This window comes from Vulpes lagopus, chromosome 3 (assembly GCF_018345385.1).
Source record: "Vulpes lagopus strain Blue_001 chromosome 3, ASM1834538v1, whole genome shotgun sequence".
NCBI classification, from domain to species: Eukaryota; Metazoa; Chordata; class Mammalia; order Carnivora; family Canidae; genus Vulpes; species Vulpes lagopus.
In genome coordinates, this window is record NC_054826.1 from 32,868,891 (window position 1) to 32,892,502 (window position 23,612).

Consider the following 23,612-nt stretch of genomic DNA (forward strand, 5'->3'; position numbering starts at 1 on the left):
AAATCCTGTTCATCTCTCCTCAGTGAGGCTGGACTTTTATTTCAGCAAAAGTTACTAGTTTTATCACATCGGTGTCTGCAGTAAGCCCTTTATTTGCACATCATCTCATTTAATGCCCACAATAGTCCTAGGATAGGTCAGTCTGAAAGTAACATATCTTGCTCAATTTCAGTCAGTGACCAGAACAATTTTCCCAGAAAAACAGCCAGAACTAATAGGCTGCCTACTTGTCTTAAATGGTATGGTCTCAGTGAGTGGGATAAAGCCTCAGGAGATCCCCCCAGCATCCCCACACTGTAGAAGGTGATCAAAGAGCCCTGGGATTAAAGCTGGGTTCATGGGTTAGAGTTTTCATTGAAGGCTGACCGAGCTGGTGTGCAGCTTTGATCAACAAGTCACTTGGTAAGACACAAGAAAAAGCTCAAATCCAATTTTGTGCAGACTCCTCTAGGGAGCTGGAAGAAGGGGTGGGGAGAAGAGAGACACTGAAGATTTTCCAGTACATTACCTCAGCTGCTATACTTCAGTCATCCTGTTATTATTGAGCACCTATTGTGTTCCAGGCCTGAGAGGGGCCACAGCTTAGCTCTGTGTGGTCTGAGCAGGAGTATGAGCTGAAAATCCAATGTGCCCTGGCTCAGCTCCTGTTGCTTTGGCTCAGGGAGAGGGGAGACCTTTCTGCAATTTCCTCTGCTTGGAAGGAGCACCAGTTTTCTGATTTCCAAAAAAAGAGAAGTATATGCTAGAAGCAGAACATACTGTAAAGGATACTTGTTCTAAAGAAATATAAAGCAAATGGAGATGGGGTGCTCTTTGATATTTGAGATCAGCTGGTCAGGAAGGCTCCCTCCAAGGCAGAATATTTGGTCTGGTTCCTGAGAGATGGGAGGGCGAGAATCAAGCAGAGGTTTAGAGGAAAAGATTGCTGGACATTGGAACAGCAAATGTGCAAAGGCCCTGAGGCCATCATCAACTTGGTGCACTTGAGGGATACAGCAAGAAGACCAGTGTAACTAGAAGGGAAGGAGAGAGAACAAAGTCTAGAAATCAGGTCAGATCATGTAGGGCCTCATGGGCTATGGTAAGGATTCTCACAGATTATTGTAACATACAAGGAAGTCCCAGGCAAGTTCCCAGGAGCAGAGTGAGCCTCCTCTTTGTAAAAGGATTGCTCCAGCTACTCTGTTTCTAGCATTGTGCTTCTGCTGTAAAGGCACATAAAAGAATTTTGCAACGTTAACTTCACCTCCAGGAACTTCCACTTTTGTCAGAGACAGATGGAAATTCAATTATATAAATACTGTGTTATCAACCACAGTATAAAAAGGATAGGGGTCTTCATAGCAGCATGAATAACGATAGCCAAAAGACAGGAATAATCCAAATGTCCAGGCATGGATGAAGGGATAGACAAAGTGTGATGTATACATACAATGGAATATTACTAAATCTTCAAAAAGATTGAAATTCTGAAACATGCTGTAACATGGATGGGCCTTGAAAACATTATGCTAAGTGAAATAAGCCAAACGCAAAAGGAGAGATATTGGATGATTCTACTTACATGAAGTACATAGTTAAACAACTGGAATGTAATGAGTGTAAGCCGCTGAATGGTTAAAATTTTAAGTTTTATGTTACGTATATTTTGCCACTGAAATAATTTAAAAAACACAGTTCTTGAGGCATAGAGCTAAGATCTAGAGGTAAAAAAGTGAGCCTTGTAGGTAAAGGCAACAGCAAGTGCAAAGGCCCAGAGGCAGGAAACAACCTTGACAGCAAGAAGGCAAATGGGCTGGGGGATAATGAAAGAAAAGGTGAGGGTTATTCATATATGGCCTAGTGAGATCTTATAGTTTTTTTACAGAAATCCAGGAGATGGGAAACGACTGGAGGGATCTGAACAGAGGGGTGATGCTATCCACCCTTTGTTAAAACAGGATGATCATTCTGATAGCAGCTTTCTTTAATGAGTCGCATTTGCAAATACAGGTAAGAAAAGCACTTACTTCACAGGGTAGCTAACTGTGAGCATTAAAAGAGGTAGCGTGTGTCAAGGGTTTAACATGGTGCCTGGCACGGAGTAAGCCTTCAATAAAAGGTCAGCATTACTGTAGCAGAAATTCAAAGAGCAGCCCTCTGAGGAGTTTTGGAGGCGTTCCTGGAGGAGGTAGCAGTTCAGCTAGACATGGAAGGATAACAAAGACTTCTATCAACACAGATGTGGAAGAGGAGAGGGCTTCTGGGCTGGAAGGAACTTCATGGACGACAGCACATAAAGGAAAACAGCCATCAACAGGCAGGCCAGGCCAGAGGTACAGCAGGAAGTGCCAGTCAACCCTGGAGCTTAGGTGATGGGAGCTTTAAAGGTTGTGGAGATGCCCTGATCCAGGCCAGAATTCCAGCAGAATTGAACCCCCGTCGCTCAGCCGGGAGCTGGAAGACTGGGGAGGACGTCAGGACGGGTGGTCCAAGGCCGGGGGTGGCTGGGCACCGAGGTCAGAGAATGAAGAGGACGCAGGTGGCGAAGAGGAAGGCAACCGAGAGGGCGCGTCATCCCGCGCCATCAGAGAGGAAGCAATTCAGCGGAGGGCACTGAGGAGCCACCGGCGCCCCCGTCCCGTCCCCGTCGGGGTCAGCTCCGCAGCCCTCACAGAGCCCAGGCGGCTCGACCTCCTCAGAGCCCTCATCAGGGTTACAGACCCACTCCCTCGCCTAATGCAATTATGCATTTTTTGTTTCAGCTCCCAGACTACAGGCTCGAGCCTGTTTCACTTCACCCGGTGCCTGGCACAGTGTCTGGCATCCACCAGCGGCTTGCTGGTTGCTGACCGGGAGATAGAAACGGGCCAGAGCGTTCCAGAAAGGGCTCCGTGAGCTCAGCGCGCCCAGAAGCGCTCCCCGGCCTGGAGGCCGTTCCAACGGCACGGAGACTGGGCTGGCGCGAGGAGGGCCCCTGCAGAGAGGCTCGGGTGCCCCCCGGCCGCTCGGCACGGACAGCGGACGGGGGCAGGAGCGCGCAGCACGCGACAGCTGAGAGAGAGCGTGCACAGCCACCGCCAGGGCCGGACCCGGGGGGAAGGCAGCTGGGGCCGCGCCGCAGAGCCGTGCGCGGGGAGCGCGGCTGCGGCTCCACTGCCCGCCTGGGACGACCGAGTCCCCGCAGCAAAGTTGGTCCTCCGAGCGGAGCCGAGGGGGTGGGCGGCCGCACCCCGAGCCCCCCCCCCCCCCCCGCGGGCCGCGCGCAAACTCTCGGGGGATCCGGAGCAGAGCTCGCCGACAGGCTCTGGGAGCGGGTGGGGGGACCCCGCGCGTCCCGGCGCTCCCGGCGCGCCCACGCGCACCCCCGCTCCGCCCGCACCAGTTAGCGCCCAACTCGCCAACTCCGGGACTTTGGCAAAGCTGCCGCGGGCGGGGCCGCGCCGAGGAGCGGGCCGCACCATCGCGGCGCGAGAGGGGGAGGCGCGCGGCCCCGGGGGCCCCCTCCGCGCCGGGGCGGGCCGGGAGGAGCCGCGCGGAGGCCGGGGCGCGCGGCCCCCGGGGCGCGGCGGGGCGGCGCGGGGGGGCGGCGCGGGGCGCGCGGCTCGGCGGGCGCGGGGCGGCGGCGGCGGCGACACCCCCCCGCGGCGGCGGCGCGGTGGCCGGGCCCGGCTCCCCGGCCGGCGAGCGGCGGAAGTGCCGCGGAGTTGGAGCGGGGCCGGCGCCGCGGCAGCTTCTCGTCGCGGAGCTGCTGCCGCCGCCGGGCGGACGGGCGGACGCGCGGAGCCGGGGGCCGCGCGGCGGGGCCGGCGGGGCGCGGCGGGGCTCACCGGCCCCGATGAGGCGGAAGGAGAAGCGGCTCCTGCAGGCGGTGGCGCTGGTGCTGGCGGCCCTGGTCCTTCTGCCCAACGTGGGGCTCTGGGCGCTGTACCGCGAGCGGCAGCCCGACGGCACCCCCGGGGGCTCGGGGGCGGCGGTGGTCCCGGCGGCCGGACTGGTGAGTCCCCCCGGCTGCCGTGGGGGTGGGGACTCTCTCCCCGTCTCCCCTGGAGCCTTCGGGTCCTTCCTCCTCCTTTCCCCTTCTGTCTCCTCGGTGTGCGCCCCGGAGACTCTTCTGTTCTTCCCATTTTGGGGATTGGGAACATCGAGGCTCAGAGAGGACGGGAGCGTGTCCAGGGCCCCACGTCAGTCAGAGACGGAATCCGAACTAGAAGCTGAGACTCCTGTTGCTCGGTCTGGGAGGTCCGTTTTGTGCCTTGGGTAGGCATCCTCCCTTCGGTCCACGTCTGGTGTTCCTTTACCTCCCAGCATCTCTGGCTTGTGGAGGATCCTGCCTGCATCCCTGTATCCCAGGACGACGCCTTCTTCTGGAACTGCCAGTCCTTCTATTTAGTGTCTGGGTCTTTGCAGCTTTCGCCCCCACCTGCTGATTCCAATGTTCCTTACTCAGGTCAGCCCCTTTCCTGTTTTCCCCTCTGCCCAATGGGACACCAGGCCTCTCTCGTCTCCCCATTTGTTTCCCCTCCCCCCTCCTCACCCTCCCTCTTTCCCAGATCTGTAGGTTCCTTGGAGGATGCAAAGACCATGCTCCCCTTGAAGCTTCAGGTCCTCCTGGAGGGAGGAGCGCCTGGTTCTTGAGGGGCCTCCTGCCTTTTACCTTATGGGAGTCTAGAAGAGTTCTAGTGGAGGGACCCCCCGCAAATTTCCCAGAGGCTCTTTGTACCCAGTGTGCCCTGAGAGTGGAACATCAGGTACCTTCCTTGTCCCTTCTCAGAGTACCCATGATCCCTTTGAACTTGTCCAATTTGACTAGGTGTGTTCCTTCTTGCAGCCAAGCCTGGGATCTTAATTGTTCTTGCTTCCTCTGAACTCCCCCACATGTGTGTGTGTGTGTTGTGTCACTCGTGCCTATAGACTGGTAATGGTAGAAGCTCTGTTAGAGTGCTCCTGCCTTCCCGGCTCCTGGCTCAGTAGGTGCGGGTGAGTGTATACGTACTTGACCTGTTCCACGCAGTGGGACATTTCAGGTTCTCTTCTAGGATTTCCTGGACCCCATGCGACATGGATAATTTGTCCATCAGGGTCAAACTTGGCTGATGAGGGAAGAAGCTGACTTTTGAGGTTGATGTTTTTCCTCTCTTCCTGGTATCAGGCTGCTGTCTGGGCAGTCTGGCATCTTGAGCACAGAGGGCTGCTGGCCACAGAGATGACCAATATGAGTACAGCCTGTCACTCTGCTAATTGTTGCAAAGCATCCTGGAGGGTCTCGTTGATCTCTTTGGTAGATCTTAATGTTTGGAAATTAAGCTTCTCAACTTCTTCACTAAACCTCTGGTTCGAACCCTGACAGCCATATTAGACCTCTTTGCCTTAAGTTTTTGTTTTTGCAAAAAATATTTTATTATGTATTCATTTGAGAGAGAGAGAGAGAAAGAAAGAGAGAGACAGAGTGAGCACAGGCAGGCGGAGAGGCAGAGGGAGAGGGAGAAGCAGGCTCCCCGCGGAGCAGGACCTGGAGATCATGACCTGAGCGAAGGCAGATGCTTAACCATCTGAGCCGCCCAGGCGCCCCCTCTTTGCCATAAGTCCTGTATGCATATGCAATTTTCCTTCATGAAATCGTTCTTCTTTTCCCACCCTATGGCAGCATCAGTGGCAGGAGGTCAGGGTTCCATCCTCGGCACTACCGTTAACTTGCTGTGTGTGTCCTGGATCACCTCTCATCTCCCTCTCTGAGCCTCCGTTTGCCATCTGTAAAATGTGGTTATTGGTCCAGCTCCAGCATTATGAAACCATCAGTGCATCAATCAGAAGTACAATGGCCACTTCTTTTTTCTTTCCTGAGGGCAGGGGTCCCTTGTAGTATCCGGAGCTGTGGGGGCTCCATTCTGGACACAGCCCCAGGTCAAGGGGGGACTGTCCTGCCCAGTACTAACTCTCCTTTGGAATAGCTGTAGCCAGTTCTAAAATAGCTCATGACATTCTGCCTCTGCCTGGAGAAAGCCCTCGTATTTCATTTGCCGTGGATGCCAGAGACATCCTGATTTTCATTTTCTATAGACCCAGATGTGTAGAGAGAAGGTCAAGGTTAACTGCCAGTTTGGCCTGAGCTTTCAAAGTAAATTACTCACTTGTGCAAGAGGGAATTGATGGAGTAAGGCAGCCTTTTGGGCAAAGAGAGAGGGGACCAACAGCTGGGCACTGCTTGGAGCCCTTAACTGGAAGGGACAGATAGGCTCGTCTGGGAAGGTCTAGTTCTTGCTCATTTCTTTTGCTCTGGAATATCATGATGGGGAGGTGAGGAAGAAGAAGACATGAAGGGGTGTGGTGGTGGTTCCCAGGGGGTACTGATGGAATATCCTTGCTTAAAGAAACTCTCTTTGCTTCCTGGGAGTAGCAGAAAGGAGCTGTTTCCCCAATGATAAGCTCTACTAGGTGCTGTAGGATTCAGCATTCATCGGCTGCCTTTCAGGAATACTCTGCCAAATTTCCACACAGCCACTTTTTGTGTCCCTCTCCTGCAGATGCACAGCACTGGGCTTGGCCCCCAGTCCCTTGTCTGAATGTCAGCTGGCCTTGAGGGAGGAGGCTGACTTCTTAGAGTGATGGTGTTCTATCCCTCATCCCAGGGCACTGGAACGTGCACGTAACACATCAGTCTGCTATCTGCGAAATCTGGCATCTTGAGCACACGGGGCTTCTTTTGACAGGGCTGACCAGTTCTGAGCTCAGCTTGCTGCTCTTGTAATTGTGGAAAATTATCCCAGAGCACCTCGTTGATCTTTCTGGTAGAAATAACTGCAGAGGCTCTGGAGGGAAGTCTGACAGGAGTCTATCCAAATGCCTAATACATTCCTTGTGGGTTGGAGGGTTAACATACTCCTTGTTAGAGCAGTCCTTTAACTCCTTGACTTCTCCACTGGATTGAAGAATAAAGAATTTAAAGTTAAGAGCATTTATCATCTGCTAGAAAGTCAGTCTATAGAACTGTCATGTTAGCTCATCCTAGGTATACCTCTGGAGTGGGGTAGGGCAGCTGATTTATAAAGGGCACATTAATGCTTTTAGGATTTCAGCCTTCATCTGATCAGATGGCTGGCTTCTCAGAGAGTTGTAAAACCGAGCAAGAAAAGCCCGTCCTGAAGCCATCTTCATTTTAACTTAGGGGTCCCTCTCATTCCTAGCCCCAATCTGCTTAATATCTTGCATTAATCCTGTAGTCTGTTTCATATTTCAGATCTGGGATCTGGCTGTTGAACACCTATGTTAGGAAACGTGATGCAGCCCCTTCCCATTTGAGAGCCATAATCTCTTGTGAGAAATGACTTCATTGGATAATAGCGACTGTAGAATAGAAATTGGTAGGATAATAGAATACCAAGGACTTTAATTTTCAAGTATCGAGAGTTTTCCTCATTGTGTCAGAGCTGGACTTTATTCTTAGAATATCCAGAAATCAATACGTCACCTAGTAGCAGAGCTTTACCCATCAGAAAGTTAACTACCATAGAAATGTAGCCTTAGAATGATGTCTTTAATTTTCCATAGAGGGGTTGAACCCTTTTATATTGCTAATGTCTTGTCTGAAGAGATGCCCAGCTGAAATCTGATGCCCCTGGGGCTGGGCTGTTGGTTTACCTGAGCAAATCTGGCTCCCTGCATTCCTCCTGTCATCTTAGGTTTGCAGTCTCCTCAGGAGCCCAGCTGAGCAAGGCCTGGGGACAGAGGCCTGGGTTCTGGTTCTCTCTCTTGCCCCTAAACTCACTGTGGGACCTCAGGAAAGTCCTTTAACTTGGGCCTTGGATCTCATCTGTGAAGTGAAGGTAAATGTGTATCATAATGGTGCTCCCCTCCCCTGGCCACGGCAGACAGTCTCTTTCCCATTAAGCCCAGGCTTGGCTTCACACTGTTTCTCGACACTGCTACTCAAGTGGAGTTAATGGCATGTTGAAATTTATTTGTGACAGAGGGAATAGATCCTTTATAAAGATGTTTCCAATATTAACTTCCTGGGGTTCCCTGAGTTTGTTTGGAAGCATGTGTTGAAAAGGCCCAAATAGAAGAAGTATGTTGAAACAGGTCTCCCCATACCTAAGTTGTGATGAAGCCACTCCTACTTGGGGATGTGTTTATACTCTGAGGACATTCAGTCTTTTAATCTGTTGGCGCCAGTGACACGATAACAAATAATGGAATCAGGATTGAAAACTCAAAGGCCCATTTCAGAGATAACCATCCAGCTTGCTAATTGTACCTTGTCCACAGTCAAGTCCTACACAGAGATGGCATCAGGATCCTATCACTGATAAAGACCCTGAGGCAAACTGGCGGCCCATGGTGTGTCCTGTGGCAGCTAACTGCTCATGATGGTGGGTTCTATATTTTGTGTATATCTGACCCTCTGTCTCCCATCTACGGTCTGAGTTCCCAGGAAGACTGAAATAAGAGTCTTGCTTCTCAGAGGACCACTGTCCTCCTGCCCAGTGCAGCGGGGAAAGAAAGTACCCTATACATGCCTGAGTTCCTGTGGCCAATGAGTGCATCGTGGCCTCCCCTTCCAGAAATTTCTTGAAGAAGGAACTATATCCTCTTCTAGCACATAGCATAAGGCTTGGCACTTGGAAGACTGTCAGAACATGTTTGTTGAATGATCGAGATGTGTCATAGCTTCAGAAGTCATCTGGTCTGCCTGCCTCGTTTTGTAGGTGCGGAAACTGAGGCCCAGAAAAGGGCAGACCCATTCTCAGAGCAGGGAGTGCAGATCAGAACCTGATTCTTCTCCACACTCATGCTCTATTTCTGCACGAATATTTTTTCTCTCTGCATCCTAATAATTGATCCTTCTCTACCATTATCCTACATGAGTCTAGATTAATCACTCCCAGTTTTGGAGGCCAATACTTATTGACCAGTTATTGGCTGGAACTTACCTGACATTTTTGCAGATCCATCTTTATACATTTCTTCCCAAGTGTTTTTTTTTTTTTTTTAAAGATTTTATTTATTTATTCATGAGAGAGACAGAGAGAGAGAGAGAGAGAGAGAGAGAGAGGCAGGCTCCACGCAGGGAGCCCGACGTGGGACTTGATTCAGGATCTCCAGGATCAGGCCCTGGCCTGAAGGCGCCGCTAAACCGCTGAGCCACCCGGGCTGCCCATCTTCCCAAGTTTTTATAGTGTAAAGCAAGTAAAATGAATTAGATTTTAAGGTGGCAAAGGGATCTGGCCAGGAAATTGAGAAATTAAATGTATGTATCACATGTGGCATCGTTATTGGTATCTGTGGCAGATGGAGCTAACATGAGCTGAAGAGCCACTTCAGATTCTCAATCACTTGTAAGTAACAGAATGAATTAAGCTGCATGGGCTGAAATGAGTAAGGGGAGATATTAGCTCCTGTAATTGCAGTGGCTTCAGGTATGGTCTGATCTAGAGGTTCAGGCCCTAGACAGAACCCTTATGGTAGCAAAAAGTGGTAGTAGCTCTTTCCGACCTCATATCCATACCCAGATCCTAAAGGAGACAGTCTGTTTCCTCCTGTAGCTTCTCTAGAAGAAAGAGGAAACTTTTTTTTTTCTCTAAGTGCTAGCAAGCTCTCTAGGTATTATCAGCCCAATTTAGATCTAATGTGCTCTCTGAACCATTCACACTTGTCAAGAGCATGAGCTATGCTGATTGACTTAACCCACCCTGGAGCTAGGGGTAGGCTCGTGCCATCTGAATCGTAGGAAGAACAGTTCCTAGAGAAAAACCCAAGTGCTTTTGTGGAGAGGAGGGGAAATGCAATCTAGGTAGGGATGGGGACAACAGGTGTCCATTCTAGAACCTCTCTGGCCCAGTGTCCCTAGCAGGCACGACTGGGGGAATCAGGTTTGGTCCCTGGGGTGAAACCCCTCGGCCATCCTGGGCTTAGTGTCGATCACTGAACCTATTGTCTGGAGGTCTGTGTTCTCATCCCTGCTCTGCCCTCCCTTGTCTGGGATGGTTAACTCTGGGAGCCTCACCATCCTCCTGAGGCAAGTTGGAGTGTGGATGCTTGCCAGCGTGGAGTAGAGGGTTGAGATGAAGCCCAGTTGAAAGCTGTCTTTATTTAATCTTGCATGTGTGTTCTGCGGCCGCCTTCCTACCCCTCCCAGATGTCCTGAGAGCTGCTGCCTGCCCTCCCCATGCACACACACATGCAAAGTCAGTTCATTGAAAATTTCTCTCAAGCTGAAAAAGAACTTCTGTCTCTTCAGTTTCGACTTTTTTTCTCCCTGGCCCTCTTAGCTGGAGGAGGCGGAGTGTTCATACTTTGGAAGCTAGAGGAAGCTAAACAATTCAGCTTGCTGTGGTGGGTGGGTGTGTATTTATGAGTGTGTAGCTTTCTCTCCATGTGTCTCTCTTCTCTCTCTCTCTCTCTCTCTCTCTCTCTTTCTGTCTTATCTTTGGATGGTTCCTGTTTGCTGCCCTCTGCTGAGTATAGATAGGAGAAGGAAGGGAAAAAAGTAGGCCCATGTTTTCCTTCCCTTCAATTTTGAGAAAATTCTGAGCTTCAGATGCTGAATTTTTTTCTCTTTCCTAAGGTGATAATAGCCATGGCATTAAATGACACTAATAAGGATGATGATATAGATGACAGGGAGAATGATGAGGTTAATCATCATCATCGTAGCAGCTGCCATGTATTTGGTACTTATTCTGTGAGGCATTGGACTAAGAAGCCCTATACCTGTACATCTTGTTAAATACTCCCAATTATAAACAGACAGGAATGAATGAGGGAAGCAGGGGTCAGGAAGGTGCGGTACTGGCTGAGGATACGCAGCCTGTGGTTGTAGAGCTGGTAATTGAGCCTGCGGGTCTCTGACCCAGTGCCTAAGCAGGACGAAGGACCTGTTTCCCACCCATTCCTACAAGGCTGCTAGGGGACACCATTGTTCTAAGACTGAAACTCTTCCGTGGCAGGGGAGGAACCCACGTGGTTGGTTGGTGGTGGTGCAACCTTGAAGAGGAACCCTCGACCAACCCCCACTGAAGCCCCATTGGCAAAGTGACTCCCCTGTTCTCCTAGATTGAGTTGCTGTGGGGCAATGTGTAGAACTCTAGTTTTGGAGCTACATGCCTGATTCCGATCCCTAGCCTTGAACAGGTCACTCGACCTCTGTGCTTGGATCTCTTGGTCTGTCAAATGGGAACAGTGTTGGGTGTCCTGAGGGGTTCTTTTGATGGTTGAATGAATCGCTGTGGGCAAAGCCCTGAGCACAGGCTGGGTGCAGAACATGTCCTCAGCAACTGTGGTTATGTCTCTGCTTGTGGGAAGTGCTTCACTTATAGTAGGGACATAGTCTTTCTAGAGTAGGGACTCAGAGTCCCTGTGGCCCAGGTAGGGAGGGGTGCTCTTATTGTCATTGTTGGACCTTGAGAAATATGAGGCTAGGTGGTTGGCCTCACGGAGCAGCATTCAGAAATGGAGCAGGGCCAGTCTTGTTGATGATTGGGGGTGGGAAGGAAGGTGTGTATGCACAGGTTGCTCTCTGTACCCCATTTCCCTGACTCTTTGGAATCTGAAGCAATTATTGAGGGTATCTTCTTACTTCCTACATTAGGAAAGAACCCAGCTCCTCCGCATCCTTCTAGGAAGTATTCTTTGCCGCCTCCAAGAAGTTTTTTTTTTTTTTTTTTTTTAAGTAAGAGCATGCATGCAAGAAGGGAACAGGGAGGAGGAGGGGTGGGTGGATAGGAGAGAGAATCCTAAGCAGGCTGCACACCCACTGTGGGGTTTGATCTCATGACCCTGAGATCAAGACCCAAGCTGAAATCAGGAGTCAGATGCTTAACCAACTGAGCCACCCAGGTGTCCCCAGGAAGGAATTTTTGGTCCCTCCAGCCCCCAGGAGCTGCTCACTGGTCTTAGTTCTGAGGACTGCTTTTATTTGCCCGCTTAGATCAGAGGACCTGCCAGGAAGGCATGGCCTTGTGCATCTTGCTGCTGCTCAGTCCTTGTGCCTGTCGGGGTGTTCCACGTCTCTCAGCCTCCACCCACGCTACTCCCTTGTCTCTCCTACATCCTTCCTTGCCACCTGGCCCCTAAGCCTCACTCACCCCTGTAGGAGCAGCCTGCGGCTGTGCTCTCTCCTATAGGGACCCAGAGCCCCTTATAGAAATGTATCATGCAGCGTAAGGATCATTTTTATTTGATCTTGTCCAGCATGTTGGCTTCTGAAGGCAGGGACTAACCTCTGTCTCAGTCACCCACTCTTGTTTGCCCACAATATTTACTGAATGACTGAAGAAGTGAGCAAGTGGATGATATGGTTGGAACTCAGTAACTGCTGGTGGAGTGCAGGAAGCTTAGCTTTGAAGAATAGCTTCTTGGGTGCTTCCTAAGCCCTGAGGAGCCTGGTAACCACGGGGGCTCCTGGGCTCGTGCCCTAGGAGTAGGATTGGGCCAGTCTGGGGTGGACCAAGGGTCCGTGTATTTTTAAATTCTTTTTTTTTTTTATTTTTTATTTTTATTGTTTATTTATGATAGTCACAGAGAGAGAGAGAGAGAGAGAGGCAGAGACATAGGCAGAGGGAGAAGCAGGCTCCATGCACCGGGAGCCCGATGTGGGATTCGATCCCGGGTCTCCAGGATCGCGCCCTGGGCCAAAGGCAGGCGCCGAACCGCTGCGCCACCCAGGGATCCCCAAGGGTCCGTGTATTTAACAAATTCTATTGTGAGGGAACTCTGTCCTCTCTGCCCACATCCCGAGCTTATCAGCACCCCAGGGAGGCAGACCTCACCTTCCCTGGGGGCCCACTCCTTTCTCCCCAGGAGCACTTTGGGATTGCCTTTGAACTTGTATTCCTGAGGAGCGTGTTTATTTACAGTTTCCCAAGTTGGCAGCCAGTGCTCCCGGAGGGTTCTGTGGTCAGAGCCTCAGTGGCACTCTGTCAAGCTGCAGGTAGTGCAGAATTGGGATCCGGCATCCGGGATGGGCGGTGCACTTTGAAAATCCTTCTGCCATGGGCCACAAGTTCTCTCTGGGGTGTCTAGAGTTTTGTTTACCTCTGATGCCTGTGGTCTGCTGCCCTTCCAGGGTGGGTGCTCTGCCTTCCTGCCATGGGGACAATGAGGAGTTATCTGTCCTCAACTCCTTGAGGATGGGGAGGTACTGAACCAGGGCCTCCCTTCACGGTGGCATATCTAGGGCCACACAGCTAGGAAGTGATGGAAACAATTCCAACTCAGGTGTCTCCTTCAAGCAGAATCACCCAGCCTGAGCCTTCCTTCTGCTGCCTTGCCACCTACCGGTCCTATGACCTTGGTGGAGTCTACCTTTACCTTCTTCCCCAGGACGTGAGGAGGGCGCAGTGGGACGTTATTGTGGAAGCCCACTGCCACCCGCCCCCCCCCGCCCCCCCCCCGCCCTCACCTCCTGAGCCTGGTTCTTAGAATCATTGTGTTGGCTCTGGAAAGCTCTTCCATTTGCTGAATGCCCACATGACAGTGCTGGGGCACAATTACAGCAGGTCCCACATGCCCCCTGGGAGTCTCCCTCGGGCAGCCTCCCATGAGCCCAGTTAACTGGTGTGTGTGTGTGTGTGTGTGTGTGTGTACGAATCTCACCTGTGAGTTACACAAGTCAGCTTCCTCTGAGAGGCAGGCTGTGAAGCAGAGGGTACTGGCAGGGGCTTCTGGAGGAAGGGGTGTCTTAAAGGGAACAGGTTGGAAACATCTGGCAGAGGTATGTGTGTGAGAATTACTTCCTGCTGCCAAAGTGCATTGTATGTGCTCAACTGAACACTGTAATTTTTGCATGTTTCCTCCTGAGTATTGATCAGAGTCAGTGGCTGACAATTAAAAAATGTATATGCCTGTTTGTTTGTGAGATAATAAGTTTCTAAACTGGCATCTAACTAGGGAAGAGTTTGTGAATGTGCTTTGCGGACATCAGGATCTGTAGTAGGATTCCTGGTTATTTTATTGACAATAAACCTTAATGACTAGCTCTTTCTGAGAACTTCTTTTATTACTTTGTTTGACCTTTGTATTATCTTTCCTTTTAAAACTTACATGTATACTTTAATGGAAGTTGTAGACTGGTGGTCTGTGGTCAGAAGTAGCCCAGAAATAGGGTCATGTGGCTTCCCAGTGTTGGCCCACAGATGGTTGGGGATCTTTATTAAAAAAAATTTTTTTTTAAATATTTTATTTACTTGAGAGAGAGAGAGTGTACATGAGCAGGGGAAGGAGCAGAGGGGGAGAGAGAGAGGGGAAAGAATCTCAAGCAGACTCCATGTGGAGCACAGGACCTGACCAGGGCTCCATCTCATGAACCTGAGGTCATGACCTGAGTGGAAACCAAGAGTCAGACGCTTAACCAACAGAGCCACCCAAGCACCCTCAGGATGTCTTTACTTTTAAGTGTCAGAAATTTGTTAGTACTTGAACATTGGGCTATTTCACGTTTTAGAAAATCCTCACTCTGGCTTATGAGGAAAAATTTAAAAGTCTTGGTAACTGGGCCCAGGTTCCAGTATCACAAAAAGTGGCTGGATCTAGGTCAGCAGTGGCCTGCTCTAACAGTCCTCAGCTCAAATCTGGATTCTTCACCCTTTCACATAACTGGCCAGGCCTCGGGGACACGGGAGTTTGGGAGTCCTCTTTTATAACCTTTGTCTAATTTGTTCTGCTTACGTCAAGGTGGAGACACAGTAGGGCTTTTGACCCCCATTTGACAGAAGAGAAAACCGAGATTCAAAGAGTATGAGTGACATGACTAGTCACAGATCCAGTACGTAAAGTTAGTCCTTTTTGATTCTAAGTGCTAATGTACTTTTCAGAGGGGAGAGAAGATAGTTACTTGGAAATATAAACATATAAGTCTTAGGCTCTTGAACAGTCACTTAAGTTTATATCCAGATGACTTATATCCCAGCTCTATCTGAGCCCAAGAACCATTTACTTTGTTTTTCTATGTCTTTAGGTATTTTGAATTTGAGGTCTACCCTGTCTAACAAAGTTTGCTCCAGCTGTGTCAGAGGGCTGCTGTAGGTTTGTTAGAAATGATGGGAGCACAGAATCTACTTTGTTTTCTGCCTTGGGCTTCCTGGCATGTCAGGAAACCCCAGAACGTGCATTCTCGTTACTGCAGGAGCATTAGGAGCCTAAAAGAAGAGGAAAGACAGCTTTCCAGCAGAAATGGCACAGGCCACATTCCTGTGTCTGAGGGGGCCTCACAGGCATCTGGGGGCCTTTCTGGGAAAGAGAGGGCCTGTGTGAGGGCTGTGAGCTACCTGGGTGAAGCAATTCAGCTGAACACAGCCACCTATGCCTATGAGTACAGGGCCCTGTGTGCTGCCATTTCTCTAGGCAGAGGAGAGTAATGTTGAAGGAGCTTTCCCAGTAAGACAGCCCATTGGGTGAGGTTCCAGCCAGAGAGAGCTGCCATGTGGACCTGGGCTTCTTCCTGTTTCTAGAAGGTCCATCTCCAGACTCAGCCAGTGTATGTCATTTATTCTTTTTTTTTAAAATTTTATTTATTTATTCATGAGACACACACACACACACACACACACACAGAGAGAGAGAGAGAGAGAGAGAGAGAGGCAGAGAAACAAGCAGAGGGAGAAGCAGGCTCCAAGCAGAGAGCCTGACATGGGACTTGATCCCGGGTCTCCAGGATCATGCTCCAGGGAGCATGCACCCCTCTCCTCCCTTCCCCCCTGCTTCAGGAACTTCCCTTTGAGGTTCCAGGTGGCTGCTGGCTTGGCAGCGGGGCACAGGGTGTGGAGCCCTGAAGGCGTGGCAGTCGGTCCTGTGCTGAGAGTTTGCTCTCTTTGAGCCCTGGCTCCTTAGAGGTGACAAAAATGATCATTCATTTATTGAGTTGTTGGTGCATGACATGCACTGGGTTCTTCTCGTTTCTTCATATAGTAAGTATTCTGACTGGGGTCATTTCACAGATGGGAAGGCTGAAGCTCAGAAGTTTAAGCAGTCCCACAAGTTGTGGGACACAGAAACTTCTGTTGTTTTTTTTTTAAGATTTTATTTATTTATTTGACACAGAGAGAGAGAGTGTGTGTGTGCTCAAGCAGGGGGAGCTGCAAGCAGAGGGAGAAGCAGACTCCCTGCTGATCAAGAAGCCCAATGTGGGGTTTAATCCCAGGATCCCATGATCATGTCTTGGGCCAAAGGCAGACATTCAACCGACTGAGCCACCCAGACGCCCCTGTGCTGTTAACCACAATGCTTGATGGACACTGCACCATGGCAAGTGATGGAACTTCTCTTGGGCTCCACTTCCTGCCCTGGAAAGTGCAGGATACTGTGTTCCTGGCATGCCAGCAGAGCACAGATAAGAGGGACTCACCAGTTTTCAGACCTGCTTTTCTTGCCTGGCTCCCTCACTTTGGGCAGTTGTTGGATGTTGCTCTCTGCTGTGTTATCTTTCCTGCTGGGGTTGGCAGGGCTCCTCTGTTCTTGAGTGCCCGGGTTTCCCTGAGGAGTCCACCCGGTATGTGTGGAGCATGCCCCCCTGTGGCTCCCTCCCGAGCCCGGATCCCTGCTGCGCTGCTGCCCTTCCCCTCCCCTGGCAGCGGGAGAGGCAGCTGAGGCCTGGCCAGGGAACAAAGGGGCATATTAAGAAGGCTGCCAGGTGCCAAGTCGGAGGTACTGAAGGGACATTTGATAGTTTTAACCCTAGTTGTCAGGCTTTTGCTCTTTCTCTGTAGCAGTTAAGGGGAAAGGAAGCTGGTATGTGCTCTCCTCTCTGTGTGGTTCATGTGGGCTCTCTGACTTTGGGTGTGAGTACGTATCTTCCACCCCCTCCCGTCCTCAACCCTCTCCTTCCCCTGTGTAAGTCTGTCTCTCCTTCCTCCCCTCCATCCCCTGCTCTCTCTATGCTGTATGTGTCTCCCTCAGCAAGTGACAGACAAGACCGAAGAATCCACGGTTCCAAGGGACTGTCTTTCATCTTACTCCATCTCCCCCAACCTCATCCCTGCCAAGAGGTCAGCCATCTTTGGCTTGAACACCTTCAGCGAGAGGGAACTCACTCTCTTAGCTCAGCAGAGTCCTAGGTAATCTGCCATGGCTCAGGGCGACTTAGAGGATTTCTTGAGTGCCCACTATCCTTCTTTGCAGGCTCCTCTCCCATCTTTCCTTTCCCAGAAAGTCTTCTCTGATCTTTCCAGTTAGAATTAATCTCTGTCTCTTGGAAATGCTTCTAGAATTTAATTTGTACAGCTTTAGCGGCACGAATGTTACCGTGCTATGTTTTACCATTTCTCTAGGCAGAGGAGAGTAATGTTTAAGGAGCTTTCCCAGTAAGACAGCCCATTGGGTGAGGTTCCAGCCAGAGAGAGCTGCCATGTGGACCTGGGCTTCTTCCTGTTTCTAGAAGGTCCATCTCCAGACTCAGCCAGTGTATGTCATTTATTCTTTTTTTTTTAAATTTTATTTATTTATTCATGAGACACACACACACATACACACACACACACAGAGAGAGAGAGAGAGAGAGAGGCAGAGAAACAAGCAGAGGGAGAAGCAGGCTCCAAGCAGAGAGCCTGACGTGGGACTCGATCCCGGGTCTCCAGGATCACACCCTGGGCTGAAGGTGGCGCTGAACCGTTGAGCCACCCAGGCTGCCCTTGTGTATTCTTTTAGTCTAGAGAATAGCTAGGCTTTGTGTGCCCTATGGTCTCTACAGCAACTTCTTAGCTCTGTCATTGTAGTGTGAAAGCAGCCAGAGACAATACATAAATGAATGACCTGTGCTGTGTTGCAATGAAACTTTGTTTGAAAAAACAGGCACCAGACTGGATTTGGCATGTAATGGTTTGCTGACCCATGTTCTAGTCTCTTCCTTATGGAGCAAATGCCTTTAGTTGCTTTGTGACCTTCAGGGCGGTGAGGTCCTTCTCCCAGGACCACATCTACGATTAAATGGATGAATGGAATATTATGGGTTGAATCGTGTCCCCTAAAAAGGTATGTTGAAGTCCTAACCCCTATACCTGAGAATGTGACCTTCTGTGAAAATAGGGTCACTGCCGATGTAATTAGGTTAGATGAGGTCATGCTGGAGTAGGGTGGGCCCTTAATCCCATGTGACTGGCTGGGGTCCGTAAAAGAGGGGAGACACAGCAAGGGACAGATAGGACGATCGGAAGACTGAGGAGGAGACCAGGGCGATGCTGCCATGAACCCAGGAATGTCTGGAAACAGCTGGAAGAGGCATGGATGCGGCTGGAAGAGGCATGGACACAGCTGGAAGAGGCTCTGGAGGGAGCATGGCCCTGCCAACACCTTGATTTTGAACTTGCCTTCTCCAGAACAGTGGAGAACAATGGAACATAAATTGCCGTTACTTGTTGCACCTAGTTGTTGGTGCTTTTCTATGGCAGCCCTAGGGAACGAATACATGGACCATTTTCCATTTCCTCATCAGATTGTTTTATGAGTGTGCACGAGTGTGTTCGTGTGTTGTGTTCGGGCAGAGATGGATAAAACACTCAGCAAGGCAGGCATAATTGTCATAATCTCTTCTAGCTACTTGGATTCGTTTTTAATTCATGGAAAAATCCTCTCTTCCTATGGAGGATTAATATATTACCCTGCACGTATGTATTCTTTAACGAAGGCCACACTCCTTATTAACAGATCAGCTTCTTTTTTTGTTGTTGTTTTAACTTAGCCATTAGCCCGGAATACCAATGAGTAAACAAATGGTGTATACTGCCTTTTATTTAACCGTAGTATCTTTTCCTGAGTTTCTACTATGACTTCTATAATGACTTATTTTTGTTCTGGGTCTCAACTTAATTGATTTGGGGGCTTACTATGTGTTGTTAAGTACAGAAAACAGTCCCTGCCTCCAAAGGGCTTGAGGTCTACAGGGGCGATAAACAAGTTCATGGTGATGCAGTGCACAAAGTAGAGCATACTTAGTCCGTGGGAGGGCTTTCTGATGGGTCCAAGAGCTGGCAAAGATCCAGGAGGTCATTTGGTCAATCACTGTCAGATGTCTGAATGTGAGGCCAAATGACATAGAGGAGTTCCCAGGACAGGGCTCATGGGACCAGAGCATTCCAAGCATGGGATGTGACTCAGAAGGCTCAGCCTGTTGTTTAGCTGGTGTTTAGGTCTATAGTTCTGCTTCATTCAACGTGTCATTTATCCACATTTTGACTGAATACTGAATGTGCCCAGGCTGGCTTTTTGCTAAGCACTTGACAGTCCAGGAGAAAAGGACATGGTCTCTGCCCTTGAGGACAGCTGGACCACTAGGCAGATAGTTCCAGGGCAGTGGGATGCAAGCAGTCGGTGGAGTGGGCATGGGGCCCCGAGAGCATGGCAGAGGATGCACAATAGCCTTCAAGCTGATCTTCCTGCTGCATCTCTCTCCTTGCCCCTTACCCACCTCACTCCCAGGCTTATAGGGCCACAAGTTTGCCTGGATTTAAATCCTAGTTCTGCCATTTACTAGTTGTGTCTTTGGAACTTATTGAATCTCCTGTGTCCTCTATTTTAAAATGAGCATGATACTGGTCCCTACCTCAATAGATTGTTATCAGGATTAAATTACACAGTTCACATACACAGAGCACGCGGAGTAGTGCCTGGGATATAGGAAGTGGTCTGTGGATGCTATGATTATTATTTTAGGTCTAGAATCCCTTAGCCCAAACCCTCTATACGAGGCACATTTTAGGTTTCTGAATTATGCTAGTCAGGGTTCAATCAGCAGAGAGAAACCACCCAGTAATCTAAACACAGAAAATTTAATATAAAAAATTATCAACTAAACAAGAAATTGCAGTCATGAAGGATTGACTATTATGAAGTAAAGAGTGCTCTAAATAAATTCTAGAGAATGTGAGAATAGCAGATGTAGGAACAGCCACTATGTTTCAGGCTGAGATGGGGCACCAAGGAGCACCCCTCCACCCCTATTGAGATAGAGTATCTAAGGAAGATCCTCCTCTTGGGGCTGAGGGAAAGCACTCCCGGGAGAGTTTCCCAGGCTGAGAGCTTGGCTTTGTTGGAAAGGGCGCAGGTGTGCTCACTCAATGGCAGAGAAGCAGCTCTGGTGCCACATCAGTGAAATGTGCTGGGGACAGCTCTTCGTGGCAAGGTGTCTCATGGAAGGCATTCAGCTACAGTATTACCCACAGGAGTGGGTGTTAGGGGGAAGCCCCTGGCTGCTTGGTGCTGTTGGTCGCTGCAGCTGGACAATGGAAAAGTCAGTGCTTGCTGCTCTAGCCCTGTGCTGAAGGAGCTGTAACCAAACTAACATGAGTTTGTTCCTCAGTAAGTCACAGATAGGAAACTATACCTGGTGGAATTCTCGCACCAAGGAAACTTTTTTTTTTACTTTTAAAAATTTATTTATTCATGAGAGACACAGAGAGAGAGGCAGAGACATAGGCAGAGGGAGAAGCAGGCTCCTTGCAGGAAGCCCAGTGCAGGACTCGATCCCAGGACCCTGGGATCACGACCTGAGCCGAAGGCAGATGCTCAACCACTGAGCTACCCAGGAGCCCCCAAAGAAACTTTATTTGCAGCACATAAGGAGATCATGAGGAATAACTTCCAAAACTGTGACTCTCCAAGCATGGGCGAAATGGTTCCTTTTGTTTAGGGGTAGGATGAATATTTGTCATATGTATAGGTGAGTGTAAGGTCACACCTGCACCTTAAGGAAATCTGCCTATGCAATACATTACATGTTATATCAGTGAGGCTTGTACTCCTCCTCTGGTGGAGATTTTAGTATAGAATAGACAACTACAAAGGTAGTTGTCCGTCATTCCATGGATCCCTCCACGGTCCATCTGTATAGGCATAAATCGGCGGTTGAGCTCAAACTGGTCTGGGTAGTATGGGCTGTCAGAGCTCTTTGTCTAGGCTGTCATTATTGCATACAGGGTAGTTTCAGTTTCCATCACAGAATGCTATTACCATTGCGTCTTTTGCCAGAATTGAGAGATAAGCTGGAAAAAAGAGCTTAAGGAAAAATGTAGGACAAAGATCGGTGGGTACAAGCTTGTGAGCAGTAAATGTCAGGTGTGGTGATCCAGCTGGTGTCACAATGTCATCCATGCTGCCTGCCTGGCAAAGGTACCAGAACCAGGATGTAAAGCAGAGAAACAGGAAAACCCTTTCCTCCTGCAGCATCTCTCCAGCATCTTCTACAGGTCTCTGTGATTACTATTAATATCATGTTATCTGATAAGGGAAAAATATTTAAAGGGCCCAGATCCATTTTTGCACCGTAGTCAGTGAAAGCTGGATTTGTGGTTGAGAGGCAGTGAATCGATCGGTGGCACAAGAGTCTTTCTAATTTGGGAAAATTGATACAGGGCATATATTGTACTGTTTAATAGCCCCAGTAGGACCTATGGTAGCTCCCCATAATCATAATATGTTTTTTTTCTGTGGCAAAAATATAAGAATATTCACACCAAGTGGATAAATAAAGAGCATAAGTAGCTTTATGTGCATTCAGGTCAGGTTTTGTCAATAAATGAATTATTTTTAAAAAGTTTTTAAAAAAGCTTTTGGGGACGCCTGGGTGGCTTAGTTGGTTGAGTGTCTGACTCTTGGTTTCAGCTCAGGTCATGATCCCAGGGTCCTGGGATTGAGCCCCATGTTGGGCTCTCTGCTCGGAGATGAGTCTTTTTGTCTCTCTTTCTGCTCTTCCCCCTGCTTGTGTTTTCTCTCTCTCTCTCTCTCAGATAAATAAATCTTAAAACAAAACAAAACAAAACCACTTTTGGATCCTGAAATTGAGGCTAAAGGATTTTTGCCCCATATTGTTTTCATCACCTGTCTCTACACAGCAGCCAGAGTGGTCTTTTGGGAAATGTACATTATGCACTGGCTAAAATAAAGACTACACTCCAGGCCCCCTCTCTATATGTCCCTCCCCGCCCCTTTTGCCCTCTGTTCATACTGACCTTGAACACATCATCTTGCTGCATGGAACATTCTTCCAGTTGTCCTGTCCTTCCAAATGCATGCATGCACACACATGCACAAATGGCTTGGCTAACTCTACCTCACCTTCCAGATCTCAGCTCAAGTGTCTTAACCTCAGGAGAACCTTGCAACTTCTTTGCCCCCATCTCCAAGCCCTCATCCCAGGTTGAGGCTTTTTTCTTTAAAGCACATGTCTTAGTTTGTGATTACACAAACTGAGTGTGATCAGTTGATTAACATGTCACCCTGTGAAACTACAAGTGACATGAGGATAGTGGCTCTGTCTGTTTTTTCCCCTCGCTGTTTTATCCCCAGTGCTTTACACAATGCCTGACTTATGGCATATTTGATCAATAAGGAGAAAATGAATGGACAGGTGTGGATTGGATCCTGAACCAGGAAAAAAAGAATTAGCTATAAAAGACATTATGGAAACAGTTGGGAGAATTGGTTATGAACTGTCGGTGAGAGAGTAGGATTGTATTAGTATTAAATTTCTTGACTTTGGTGGTCCTTATTTTTTAGGAAATACATACTAAAGAATTTAGGAGTAAGGGGTTATCATGTCTTTAGCTTTCTCTCAAATGTTTCAGGAGATGGGGGAGAGGGAGAGAGAATAATAAAATATGTGGAAGATGGTAACAGCAAACATGGATGAAAGATACATAGGAGTCATTATGCTGTTTTTGCACCTTTTCTATAAGTTCAAAGTTACTTCGTAACATGACTTTTTAAAAAAAAGATTTATTCATTTATTTGAGTTAGAGAGCATGCACATGTGGGGAGGCAGGGGGAGAGGAGGAGAGAATTTTAAGCAGACTCCCTGCTGAGCATGGAGCCCAACGCAGGGCTCAGTCCCACAACTCTGAGATCATGACCTGAGCTGAAATCAAGAGCTGGATGCTGAACTGACTGAGCCACCCAGGCATCCCCACAACAAGACATTTTAAAGAATTCAGTGACTAGAAATAAATGAACAAAAGAGGAAAGGGATGCTAGTAGGAGGACCCTCCCATGTGAAAGACAAGAGGTCAGGAAAGGGCTCCATCCCTCTGGGGAAATTTGAGGGGGCTGTGTAGTGGAGCGTGGCCCTGGGGCTTAGGATCATCAGGGACTGGGGAAGGATCAGCTGGAATTGGGTCCCTCATCTGGGCTGCTGGCCTGCACGTGTTTTGAGGGGGTGGAGCACTAAGCTGTTCCACCAGCCTTAGCTTAAGTCATCTACATTCCTCCTCTACTTCCCTGTGGGGATTACTGAGCCAAAGCCTGAATAGGTGAAGTCATCTCATCTTGGGTCTTTTATCTGATTTCTCTTGTAGTTAAAAAATAGGGAAGCTCTCATCCGAGTATGAAGATTACTCCTATCCAAAAACGACACCTTCCCTGTTGTCTGTTTGTTAAATTCACCACATGGTTCCTGTTTTGGTTATATTTTGTTGTGTAACAGATTATCCCAAAATGTGGTATCTTAACACAGCAGCATTTATTATCTCACAGTTGTCTAGGTTAGGAATCCAGGCTTAGCTGGATGGCTCTGGCTCTTGGAGGGGGTGGGGAGTCTCTCATGAGATTGCAGTGAAGATGTTGGCCAGCACTGTAGTCATCCAAAGTCTTGACCGTGGCTGGGGGATCTACTTCCAAGGCTTCACTCACATGGCTGTTGTAGGAGGCCTTCAGTT

General features: G+C 49.1%; 1 protein-coding gene across 1 annotated transcript in view; it reads left to right on the forward strand.

The window, feature by feature from the left end:
• Positions 1-3,699: 3,699 nt before the first annotated feature.
• Positions 3,700-23,612, forward strand: part of GALNT10 (polypeptide N-acetylgalactosaminyltransferase 10) — a 216,815-nt gene continuing 196,902 nt past the window's right edge. The window contains exon 1 of the mRNA XM_041749418.1: positions 3,700-3,976. Within this exon, the coding sequence (XP_041605352.1) occupies positions 3,818-3,976 (159 nt within the window). The 5' untranslated portion in view covers positions 3,700-3,817. The remainder of the gene's footprint in view (positions 3,977-23,612) is intronic.